General features: G+C 46.0%; 1 protein-coding gene and 1 long non-coding RNA gene across 27 annotated transcripts in view; one reads left to right on the forward strand and one right to left on the reverse strand.

Moving 5' to 3' along the window:
- ADAMTS9 (ADAM metallopeptidase with thrombospondin type 1 motif 9) overlaps positions 1-9,069 on the reverse strand; it is a 175,066-nt gene extending 165,997 nt beyond the window's left edge. For all 4 annotated transcript variants that reach the window (XM_005547537.4, XM_065538720.1, XM_045384825.2 and 1 more), the window contains exons 1-3: positions 8,612-9,069; positions 7,637-8,037; positions 2,321-2,483 (exon numbers count right to left, since the gene is read on the reverse strand). In XM_005547537.4, coding sequence (XP_005547594.3) covers positions 2,321-2,483; positions 7,637-8,037; positions 8,612-8,726 — 679 coding nt within the window. In that variant the 5' untranslated portion in view covers positions 8,727-9,069. The remainder of the gene's footprint in view (positions 1-2,320; positions 2,484-7,636; positions 8,038-8,611) is intronic.
- LOC107128953 (uncharacterized) overlaps positions 5,958-12,786 on the forward strand; it is a 335,806-nt gene continuing 328,977 nt past the window's right edge. For all 23 annotated transcript variants that reach the window (XR_012431332.1, XR_012431335.1, XR_012431323.1 and 20 more), the window contains exon 1: positions 5,958-6,409. This is a non-coding gene — a long non-coding RNA (uncharacterized lncRNA). The remainder of the gene's footprint in view (positions 6,410-12,786) is intronic.

The following is a 12,786-nucleotide window of genomic DNA, read 5'->3' on the forward strand; positions in this document are numbered from 1 at the left end:
CCTGGTTCATCACATGGGATGAAGGAACGGCACGCCATATTGGTCAGGAGAAAGCACACACTAGGAGGAAAACTAAAAATACTGGCATTGGTGATTTGGAAGGTGGTACTTAAAGGCACCAACCTTAATAATGACTGGAACCCAAATACTGTTTTTTTTTTTAACTAAGGCATCTTCATTGTTCTCGAACTTGACATTTTTAAGATTCACTCTTCTTTGTGTTTTTAACAGGGTTTGACAATGACATTTCCTCCAGCCCAGGAAATCAAATGCCCATTAACTTGCATAATTAATATTTTTAAATGAACCTTGAAGATTTTTTTGAATCACAATATTAATTAAGACTTTCTCCTTCTGCCCCCTCTCTCTTTTCCACACAGACTCCTGCACAGAGAAAATGGGTCACGGAATAAGACAAACATGGGTCATCATTGTGGACTAGCTGTGAGATCTTGGGCAAACTACTTCATCTCTGTAAATCTCAGCTCCTTTTCCAGGTATTATACAATGGAGTTAGGAATGGTACCTACCTCATAGGTTTGTGATAAGGATTAAGCAAGGTAGTGCAGGTACAGTGCTTTGCATAATGCATGTACAGAATAGAACAATAATAAATAGTCATTTTTAAAAATGTTGACCTGTAGCCACTTTAGGGGAGTGTCACTGGTCATGTCAATAAATTGGTCATGACCAGTGACACTCCCCTAAAGTGTCATTGGTCAATAAATTCATTAGTGAAAAAAATATTTCAGTGTCTTCTGAATATATACAAATAAGATGGAAGGAGGGAAATTGCAAATTTCATTTCTGTATGTTACATATACATTTCATGTTATACTTACATTTATACACATGTCTAAAATGTGTACTTGCTAATACAGATTTGGGAAGTCAAGAAGTTATGGTACAATGTGCTAATGGTCTTATTAGCACAGTCAAAAATGTGATAAATGTCCTGTCCATTAAACTTGCTGGTGTCTGGCAGTCTTGACTCTGTACCCGCTGCTGCAACTATTGTTTTTGATCTATCTAAGTATACTTGCCCCTCTACTCCTTGTATCCTTTGGTTCTTTGGAGTCTGACAGAATGCTTCAGTTATATTCCATCTTGTTGTGGTGGTAAGAACACAGAACTGGATGCGATAAAGCCAAAAGACCTACAATGCTACACCCTTAAATTTGGCTACTTGTAGGTTATAAATGGTCAATGTTATCTTTTATTAAAGGATTCACTTTAGAAATAATAATTCCAGGAGAGAATAGGATAGCACATGCTATCCCACTGAACAACCTGGTACAGGTATAAGATGAAGTAAGTGATCCTCTGGGGAGCATTTGAGGAAACTCCCTGGTGGTCTTGAATTTTGGCCTTGTTTGGAGATACCAGAAAAACCCTGAGATGCTATTTAATTTGGAGAAGCAATTTTAAAAATAAAGAATAGAAAGAAAGATAAAAGTTTTAGAGACAGGAAGTCCAAGAATTTTTTTTTAAGTATTTTCATGAACAACCTAAGACGCAGGACCAAATTGAGGAATTATTTCATAGGATAACCTATCATCAGGCAGAAAGTAACCAGGCTTCTGAGGCAGTGGAGTGTTGCTACAAGACTGCAGATGGAGAAACACAGACAGAAGCTTTCCAGGGTGCCCAGAATGATGTATCCCTGACAATGGCCAAACACATCAGCACAAAACCTCAAAGAATCTGGCCAGGATGGAAGGAGACTAGCAGTGGGCACATAGGATTTGACTGGTTGATTGGTACCTCACGGCGTAACATACAGGTACCTGCCTACAGTTCCTTAAGTCACAGAACATGAGCAAACCTGAAGTTTATAGGAAACATTCAACAAACACATATACGTTTTTGTGACTTCCATTTATAAGACATTTCTGTAACCGTACATGGTGAAACAAACAAACAAAAAACACCCAAATGAACAGAAGATGCCAAAAAAACACAAGCATTTGGTGACTGAGGGTGCTACTATCACGACCTGAATATTACTCAAGCTGAACCCTAAAAATCAGCAACTTCAACCAAAAAGGCAGCTCTGCCCATAGAAGGCATGGAGTCACTACTTTGAGTTCAAATCCTGACTTTATAACTTCTTAGCTGTGCACCTTTGAAAAGGTACTAAACCTCTCCTTAGTCTCCACATCTGTACAGTGGGGTATGTATCCCTACCTCATTTGAGGACTGAATAAACAATAATACATATGGTAGCACTTTGTAGACTGAAAGAGAGCTACATTTCTGTAGTAGAGCAATTTACCCATCTCAAAGAGCTGGGCTCTCTGCGTAAGCAAGAAGCAAATACCTGAGGTGTCACATGCATGCCTTCCCGTTGAGGGCTCTCTCTGGGGGGTGCTGCGCCTATAAATGATGTGGGGTTTGTTTTGTTCCTCTTCATCTTCTTGTTCATCCATGGACTGTAGTGGTTCAATAAAATAATCCCCATCATAAGACCGGAATGTGCCCAGCTGCAAATGAAGAGAGATGGGAGGTTGATTTAACATAACTCAGTCATTGGGAGGAAGAAAAACAAAAGAACATTTTCAAGTAAAGATGGTGTCATTTTACCCAAATTCTTTTTCAGAAGGGTTGTTTCAACTGAAAATGCTGCAACATATGTGGAGAAGTGGTTTATTTTCACTCTCTGTCATATCAGTACATTTTCTAAAAATTATTTATTATTTACTATTCTTATTATTTTAGAGATACGGTCTCGCCCTCTCACTCAGCCTTGAACTCCCGGGCTCAAGCGATCCCCCTCAGCCTCCTGAGTAGCTGGGATTATAGGATGCCATCATGCCCAGCTAAATTTTTTACTTTTTGTAGAGATGGGGGTCTCAATATGTTGCCCAGGCTGGTCTTGAACTCCTGGCTCAGCCTTCCAAAGTGTCATATCAGTAACTGATTCTTGGTTTGACTCCAGTTGATTGTACCTGCTATCCAAATCTGTCTCTAAGAAATACTTCCTTAGGGCTCAAGTTCCAATCATTACTACAGGCTGTTGAAAGAGTCTTGGAAACTTAAAGAGCCTGGAAACTTAGGGACAAGTATGCATTGCAGCAGGAAAAGCTGTCCTATTGAAGTCTTCCCATTGATTCAAATTCAAGAAGCATATTTTGGCCACAATGCATTCAAGGTGGTACCACCTGTAATGCTGGCACATGATCCTCTCACCAGCCCTTTCCTTTGCAAAATAGGGGAGTGATGTCCTGCAAGGCTTTGAAGCCAGATTGCTCTAGGTTCCAGTTTCAGCACCACCACCTACCCATTCACCTTGGGCAAGTTCCTTAACCACTCTGAGCTTAAGCTTCCTTGTTTGTCAGCTGGGGATAGATACTTAATGTAACGAGTTACTGTGCAGATTAAAGGAGATAATGATAATTAAGTGCTTAGCAAAATGCCTGACACCTTGCAAAGACTTAGGACTCATGAACGGTTTTTGGTGTTGCCAGCGTTAGCCTCTAACCATTAGGATAAAATTTGCTCTTCCTAATCATTCTAAGCACCTTGCAAGTCACTTTTGCTCCTTTTCACCCCACATATCCAGTTTTTGCAAATGATAAATGATACCTCAAGATTGAACCACCCAAACTAAAAATTACAAGAACGCTGAAAAATTCCCTATGCCACATTGCTGAGTGGTGTTTAAGAGAAGAAATCAAGCTCCTCTCTTCTCTTCCACTTTCCCATTTCCCATGCTGGAAAAAAAATCTGATGCCTTGCATCCTTCCATTGACACAGGAAAAATGACTCCCTGAACATCAGCAACTGCATCCGCATCAGCATCATCCAGGAGCTTATTAGAAATTCAAATAATTGTGCTCCACCTCAAATCTGATCTATTGCATCAAAATCTCTAGGGGCAGGGTCCAAGAATTGAAATGTTAATGAGCTCCCAGGGTATTCTTATGCATGATAAAGTATGAGCAGCACTAGGCTAAGCCATTGGTTCCCCAAAACAGCTAGCTTCAAAATTGCCTGGGAAGATTTTTTGTTTTTGTTTTTCAATTAGATTTGGGGCATTACCCACTACTGACAGATTCAGAATTTCTAGGGATGGATCTAGAATGTTTTTTGTTTTGAAAGCTCTCCACATGATTTATGAGCCCCTGGTTTAAGAAAAGGGCAGCTCAGGTGTGGTCAGACTAAGAGACAGAGTAGCTAGTTGCCAGAGAAGTGATTTAATAAATTTACTTTCTGCCTGTTTTCAATACACAACTCTGGTGTTCTCCCAGCACAAATCAGAGCGCATATCACATGTGAAACCCATCAGAGACACGAGTCCTGGGAAAGAGCCAGGGAGCTCAGCTGGTGACGATTTGCCACCTTTGATTGGTAAATGGGAAAACCAAGACACAGAAGGAGGAAGTGATTGGGCCCAAGTTCCCCGTCGATGGTACAGAAGCAGCTGGACAGTGCTAGTGCTGAGTCTAACCTGACTTTAGTCCTGTGCCTTTTTAGAAAAGAACCCTGAAATTCTCTTCAGGAGAACAGGATCAGTCTCTGGTCTATGGTTAAGTGCTAAGGATCAGAAAGACCCGGTTGAAATCCCAACCCTGCCACTTATGAGCTGTGAGACCTTGGGCAAGTCTCCAGCTCTCAAAGTCTCAGATTTTTTTTTTCTTGTCAGTAAAATGCGTTGTTTTGAGGATTGGGTTATTGGAGGATTTGGATGAGATAATACATATGTAAACTACTTATAATAGCCAGGCAGACGATAATAAGAGCTCAATAAATCTTATCAATATGATGCCAAAATTAATCGTGCTATTGATTCACAAAGGTGGGCCTAAGAGTTATCTTTTCTTGGTTAAGGTGACTATTTATTCAAACATGTATACTAAGTATACATACGTAGTACATACTAAGTACATACTAAGCACAACATACAAAGCTCCAATATAGAAGAAAAATGAGTTGATGCTGACCCTGTTGCCAAGGAGAAAGGGATAAAACATGTGTACCAAGAACCTTGATGTAAGGGAGAACATACTAAGCATCATAAGAGAGACTCTCAGAAGTGTCTATGAAGGTGGAGGGGGAGAGATGACATCAACTTGGGGAACTATGAAAAGGTCTTCTGGGAAAGAAGAGATATAAATCATATACACCTCCAAAGAAGGGTAGGATTTGAGTATGTGAAGATGAGTGAGAAGACCAAGTAAATTCAAAGGCACAAAGGCAATGAAGACTAGGATTGAGAGTGGGGTGCAGAGAAAGCAGTGTAAATAGTCTGACTGCACTGTAAATAGTCTCAAATGCCAAATGGAGTTAGCGATCGAGGAGAAAGACTGGAGAAGCAGCCCAGTGTAATATTTCTTAGACATCAGTCCTAAGGAGAGAGGGAGAGAAAAGTGAAGGGGTATAGATTTAGGGTAGAGATGTTCAGGAGAGGTGAGCGACCCATCTCAGATGAAATTCAGAAAAACTGACAAGTGACTAGGGGTGGCAGGATGGCACGGCCCACTCCAAAATCTGGTAGACTCCCAAGAGTCTACCAGATTTCTTGGAAGACTCCTAGGCGAAGAACTAGCAACATCATGACGCCACTGCTACATATGTGGTAAGGGGAAGTCTTGGGAGGAGATAACTTCCAGAAGGAAGACAGAGGGGCAGGGGTTTTGGAGCTAGATTAATGACTGAAGATACAAAGAGCCAGAGCGCATATCCTTAAGATGTATGAGGGCCCTTTTCCCCAAAAGAGGCAGACTGCGAATTAAACGCAATATAAATGAGGTTATTACAGTACAGGTAGTCGTTTCTGAAGCCCCAGTCCTCAGTTCCCAAAGAAACCACGTGCCCATTACCACCTAAAACTGCCAATGAAAATGAAGGTGCTGCGCAGTAAAATATTTATACAACTGCTGGGGCCACTCGGCTTCAGCGGGTGTGGAGGCGGGGAGAGAGGAGGAGTAAAGACTGTTTACAAACGACGTACACACGCAGTCCTATCCCTACGGTCCTGGAATTGGGGGTTACTATCTTGGAATCTGGGGGCACTCCAGGCTCTGGGCTCAGACGGCTGACTTCTACCTATCCGAGCCTTAACCTTTCAAAGACGGGAAGGATTCCGGAGCTCTTGCCCTAAGTCCTGGGGCAGCGATGACTCACCGCAGCACCCCCTCCCACTTCGCCAAGCTGCCGTCTCCGCCCACCCCCAAACAATCTCGACAGCGCATTTCGGGAGCCACGGCTCCGGGCGCTCTGCTGGGGGCTAAAGGGGTTTATCCCTTTCCTTGAATCCCAGCAGGCTAGAACTACCCCCTCCCAGGCTTCAGGCTTGCCATGCTCCCCACCCGATCCTTCCAATGCGAGGCAGAGAAGGAAGGATGCGCTTGGGAACTCTAAGAGCCGCGAACGACAGCGCACTGATGGAGCAGCCCAGTGTCCGGGGGTGAGTATCCAAGGCCCCACTTAGAAAAGGGAGGGAGGGGCTGTGGGTGCTTCGGGAAGAGTAAAGGCATCACCGGGCACACTGCCTACGACCCCATTGCGCGTACAGCGCCTTGCGCTGGGAGAGACTGACCCGGGTAAGTTTCTGCGTCACATGCGCGTGGCAGAAACGCACGTCGCTTAGGAAAGTCAAGGACCACCCTTGCTCGGGCCAGAACCGTACAGCAGCGACTCCTCAAATGTCGAGAAGTCGGGGGCAGATGCCTTGTAAGATCCACTGGAGGGCACGTGCAGGGGTCGGCAGAGAGTCGGGGAACCATCGTGGATTCCCTGCTAAATGCGTATTTGGAAGCGCAAGAAGGCGGTCTCCCCGCCCTGCCTCAGTCCCTAGGGAAACGTGCGCCGCAGGCTCCCTCTCTCCACTCTCTGGAACCCCTAAGTAGTAGAAACCCCAGAGGAACCGAAATCACGTCCGGACAGCCTCTCCAGGCTGTCTCCCACTATCCTGTTTCTCCCGGCCACCCCACCAGTAGGGTGCAGAGTTGGACTGCGCTGCACCCCCACTCTCGGTTCCACCCCAATTCAAAGCGTCCGGGGTAGGCTCCGCCTTCTCCTCCGCCCCCAGAGCCCTCGGCCCACCCTTCCGTTCTTGGGACGGGACCTGCTCCCTGTCAATCCAGTTCAGCCTCAGGGTTCCTGGCGCGTGAATAAAGGCCCTGAGAGAAAGCGGGGACTCTAGATTACGCACCGCCCTCCACAACACACACGCAAGGAACTCCCAGTGCCTTGGGCAGCGGATCCTCAGCCCCACATCCCCGATGCAAGGCGCACCAATGAGGAGTCTGGTTCGCCCTGCGCTCAGCTGCTCGGCTCCCGGGTGGCCAAGTTTGCTGCAGGGAACCGCAACTCCAGCAACTTTCTCCGAGTTTGGAAACTGACTTCCAGGCCGCCTCGCAGCGTTGGGCAATGCGCCGCTGAACCGAGTCCAAACTCCAGAAAGCTCTGAAACATCCAGAAGCCCCTGGGGGCGGGTGTGTGCGCTCCACGCCAGTGTACGCGCACGCACAGAGCTAGCTACCCAAACCTTACGAGTTTCTAGCTGATATTTAACGCCGGAGAGGAGGGGAGCCTCGCCACAGTGAGGGTCTCTAGGCTTAGAGGGCAATTAAGTCTTCCAGAGGCGGGCGAGGAGGCGGAAGGGGAGAGGAGGTGGCGCGCGCCCACTTACCATTCCCGAGCAGAGGCTGATGACGGCCGTGTGCTCGGACTTGGTATTGACATAGCCTTTGTAGAAACAGTGCTTGAGTTCCGCTTCCTCTTCGGAATAAAACTTGGTCTGGTTCACCCCGGGCGTCCCGAGGAGGGTGACAGTGAACAGTGGAGCGATAAATCCGGCATTGGCGGTGAGATTAAATAGAAACTGCTGGCCGAAGGCGGAGAGGCGGTAATGCGCCTGGGAGGAGGTAGAGGAGGAAGAGGAGGAGGCGAAGGCAGGCCAGGGGTCAGTGGCAGAGTTAATGCTCCGTCGCCTTCTTTTGAAGTGGACGTTCGTGGGAAAGGGTTCTCCGAGAGCGTTCACTCGGATGGGAGACACGATTTCGTATTCACTCAGGGTCTCTAATAATTTCACTGCGGAGAGAAGCAGAGGTATATGAACCAATAATTCATTTTTCCTCAAGCTTTAATTTAAAACGAAGGTGGGGACTTTGTTCTGACTTTATTTTCCAGCCCATTCGAGCCAATCCCTTCACCCTTAATCAGCGGACAAATATTTGCTAAGCACCTACTATGTGCCAGTAACAGGACCTGTGCTAGGTGCTGAGGATACAGTATTCCGAGCCAGACAATTAACAAGTCAAAATATATATGATTTAAGATATTGATAAATAACCTGAATAAAATAAAACATGACGCTATCTGGTGCCCCCAATTATTAAATTACTTTAGTTTGCAGCGTGGGAGTGGGGATGGGGGATATATCCGGCTAACAGCAAGGTGGGGGGGGTGCCTAAATTCGTTTCCACAGTGTCCCTCCCTAGCAATTGATTGGGGATGACCCAAAGAAGGGAGAGGCTGCAAAGCGGGAGATAATTCTTTCGAGGAAAAGGAGAGAGGCCTCCGCTGTGGGGTGCCCCTGCCCGGGAGCGAGGACCGGGAGGCGGCGTCGGGGCCGGCGGGGTCCCGGGGGCCGGAGCCTGGTTACCTTGCCTCGGGTGCAGCCTGTCCTTGCGCACGGCCGCCGCGGCGTCTGGGATCCCCATCTCAGCCAGGTCCCGCACCAGGAGCGTTAGCAGTGTGGCCCAGGATACAAACTGCATGGTGCTTCCCACCCCTCCCTCCGCTGCCCCCACCCCCCTCCCTCCTGCCCTCCTTGGCTGCGGCGGCGACGCGAGGCAGCGGCCGTGGAGAGCGCGCGGAGCCCGGCGCCCGCCGCCAACTTTTGACTTTAGGAGTCGCTGAGGTCTCGCTGCGAGGGTCCCGTCTGCGCTCGGCTGAGCAACGCCGCCGCCTGCCGAGAGCTGAGCCGCTCGGGCCGCAGGAGGAGCCGGAGGAGCAGGAGGAGGAGGAGGACTGGGGCTCGGCTGCTTGGCCGCATAATGCCCAGCGAGCGGGCAGGAGAAGGCGAGGAACTTGCGCTCCGAGGCGCGCCGGGCGCCCTGTGCTGGCCGGGATAGCTGAGCGGCTTCTTGAATGGGGGGCTGGGGGGGCGGAGGCGGGGGGGCCGCGGGTCCACAGCCTCTCAAATGCCCCCGGTGCACGCCTCCAAGAGGAGGAGAGGGGAGGAGAAAGCGAGACGAACGGGGACCGCCTCCTTCCAGACCATGTCCCCTCCTCGGCCGGCCCGTGCGGGACTCTCAGCCGGAGGCCCTGCCGGCTGCAAGAGGCGGAGGCCAGAGGCGTCACCAGCGCCGGGGCAGCTGGTCGTGGTCCTCGCCACCTCGCTGAAGTGGGGTTTTCTGAGATTCCCTGCCCCGGGGAGGGAAAGCAGGGAAAGTTCTCTCCCTTTCCTGGCGCGCGTGCAGCCACTTCCCCTCTCGTCTTTTTCCTCTCCTCTCCTCTCTCTCCTCCCTACCGAGTCTCTTTTTTCTCCTCCCCCTTGTCTCCCTGTTGCTGTGCCTCTCAGACTCTGTCCCCTCTCCTCATTTTTCCCTGTGATGTCCGTCTTCTCCCCGCCCCACCGTGTTCCTCTCTGTTTCTCACATTTCTCCTTTTCCTTTCCTTTCTCTCCCGTCCCTATCTCTTGCCACCAGTCCCCTTCTTTTGGTTTCTTACAAGTGAAAGTGGCCCAGCGCAGGAGCGCCTTCCCTTCCTACAGTTTTTCACTCGGGAGGAGATTTGGCACCTGAGCTCTGCTCTCGATTTAATCGCCCCAAGTCAAGAGTTTTAGAAATGGGGTTATTAATCCTGCAGCTCGGAGTGAGTTTCGAATACGTGGTCTCTTGAAAATTTCGCAAAATGTTTAAGCTGTGCTTTCCACCAACCTCTGTCACCATTCGTGGAGGGTCCATAGCATTCTCTAGGTCCCTGGCCCAAAAAAAAGGTTAAGAAGGCGTTTTGGCAACGAGAAGGGGCGGGGACTCTGGCGCTCCTTACTACCCGGGGGTTTAGAGATGGGAGGGGAAGGGGGGATGGAGTGTAAAGTTGTAGATCCCTGTGGGAAGCACCAGTCCCTGGAGGGATTTCTCAATCACTTCCGCTTGCTTTCAGCCTGAGAGATGCTTGGAAAGACTGAAAGCAGACGCTTCAAGCTACACCTTCGTGTGTGTGTGTGTGTGTGTGTGTGTGTGTGTGTGTGTGTGTGTGTGTGAATTGTTGAATCCTAGGTGGTTCAGTGGCGTTTTTTCTTTAACCAGCCCTCAGGAAGATAGAAAGTGTTAATTTCAAGATAAAAGACATGACCATATCGGTAAAAATATATAAATATATGACTAATAAATATATATTTGCCCAAGTATCCTATAACCGGGGTTGAGGTTCTGTTGCGTGGTAGGTTAGCACTCAGGACTAGAAATACCAAAGATAGCCAACACTAGGAACCAAATCACAATATGCTAGTAATGTCAACTGTTCTTGAGATAGTAATACAAATATTTCTTCCGGTGAAGGGTAAAAATGACTTGGCAAGACGAATTTGCTAAATAATTGTTAACCCAAATTGATGATGTTACCATCGTCTTATTACTAGAATTTCATAATGGGTATGTAAAATGTAAGAATGGAAAAATAACACCTGTATTGTGCACAATTAGAGATTTTTAGAGAATGGCATTTAAACCTTGAACTTCCAAATTAATTCACTAAAATACATTTCTTCTAATACACAGTATTTCTTTTTATTGTAATAAAATTCCCCACAATCACGGTGTCTGGGAGTTGCTGAGAATTTAGTAAGGAACAGAAAAATATCAAGAAATCAATCTTATTGGCTGATTCCTGTGGAAAATATTCCAGTACTTCCATTGTAAAATTACTCAAAAGTATAGCACTTTTCAGTATTTTCCATTAAATATTTTCTTTCTCTTTCAGTTCAAATCCCTCCTGGCAAACAGAAGTTAACTAACAGTATAGAAATGATGATATGTAGGGACAGAAGCCTCCTTTGTGTACTCTCTCTCCTTTGCTTTCTTTTTAGGACTTTGCTTGAAGAACGAACTTTGGCTACAGTTTTAAAAAATTGATCCACAAGAACTGATAGGCCAGGAAGATACAAAATATCTCTTCGTGACCTCCTGAGATGACCAAGAGCCTAGGTTTCTGAATTTCTCATCCTTAGTGAGGCTGCTCATCTCTTCTTCAATGTATTAGCTGGCTTCTGCATTTACATCTGCAAAAAAGTCTTAAAGAATCTTAGGAAAAGTCTTTTAAATCGTGAGACATGAAAAGGACAGTTGAGCTAACTAAACAATTCAGGCAAAAATCTTTTGTCTGAATAATTACTCTTTGTCTAAATAAGTACTCTTACTCAGTACTTACCATGAGGTAACATACAGCATTTAATTTAATTCTCAAAACAGCTCTTTTAGGAAGGCAGTGTCAGTAATCTCATTTTACCGATAAGGATACTGAGTTCTGAATAAGTGAAATAATTTGACCCCCCTCAATCCAGTAAGTGAGAAACAAGATTAAAACTCCGCTTCAGTCGTTCAATCCAAGTTCATAACTATTATCATATGTCATGAATAACTGATTAATCAGAAACATTGCTAGATTTTTGGAGGGTTGCTTTGTGGGAAAATGACTAAAATCATTCAGAGAATTGCCTCAAGCTCTTATTCTATGTATAACTTTTCTTTAGCTCTCTTTTTCTTCTAATGCTAAGTATTTAATGATAATCGTGTCAGCTATTTCACTGATATTTCACAACTTTTTCTTCAGCAGTTAGAAGAGATCTGGCACATAGTAGGTATTCAAGAAATATTTACTAAGACTAGGCATAGTGGCTCATGCCTATAATCCTAGCACTTTGGAAGGCTGAGGTGGGAGGAGTGCATGAGGTCAGATCAGCGGTTCAAGACCAGCCTTGGCAACATAGCAACCCGTTGTTTCTACAAAAAAAGAGAAAAGAAATAATAAAATAAAATAAAATAAATTGGTCCCTCATAAAAATTTGCTCTGAAAGAAGCAAACCTTTTCAAGGTCACCTGGAGTTAATGGAGGGACAGTTTTTAGCCCATTTTGTTTTGGGACTTTACTGGAATTGAATGGTATTGTAGGTTAAGTGGAAGTCTTCATTGGCTGATTCTTCATGAAAATTAGATCCCAGAGGAGTGATGATTGATATTAGTCACTAGGGAGAGATAATCTGGCCAATGGAAATGAAAGTGATGACATCACCAATGACTCTGTTTGCCTAATGCCACTGGAAACGGCAGGAAGGAGACTTGAAGCAAAGCCATCAATTTCCACAGAAAGGGGAAACCCACACCCAAATGGTAGGGAGGGCCCAGGAGCCAGAATTCAAGTGAATAGTTTCCTGAGTGGTCAGCAGTGTCAGGTGATTTGGGGAACAGATAAGCCCCTAGTACTTGGTAGCACTGCATTCTGGTGAGTGAATCACCAACCTGGGACCTGGTGGTGGCTCAGCTCTGTGACCTTGGGCCTAAAGAATCTTAGGGAGATGTGTTTTACGTCACAAGAAATGAAAAGGACAATTGTGCTAACTAAATAATTTGGGTTCCAATCTTTTGTCTGAATAATAATAATGAGAATCTTTTCTTGACTACTTACTATGTACCAGGCCATGTGTACTATGTCCTCTCTGATCCAATTTCCTATTTGCATACTGTGGTGGGTAGAAACTGTGTTGTCTTTCCTTGCCCTGAATGACCTTAGTGTATTTTTTAAAAGTCTTCTAACTACTGACTTCAAGCAACAGGT

The sequence above is a fragment of the Macaca fascicularis genome, chromosome 2, assembly GCF_037993035.2.
Source record: "Macaca fascicularis isolate 582-1 chromosome 2, T2T-MFA8v1.1".
Classification (NCBI taxonomy): domain Eukaryota; kingdom Metazoa; phylum Chordata; class Mammalia; order Primates; family Cercopithecidae; genus Macaca; species Macaca fascicularis.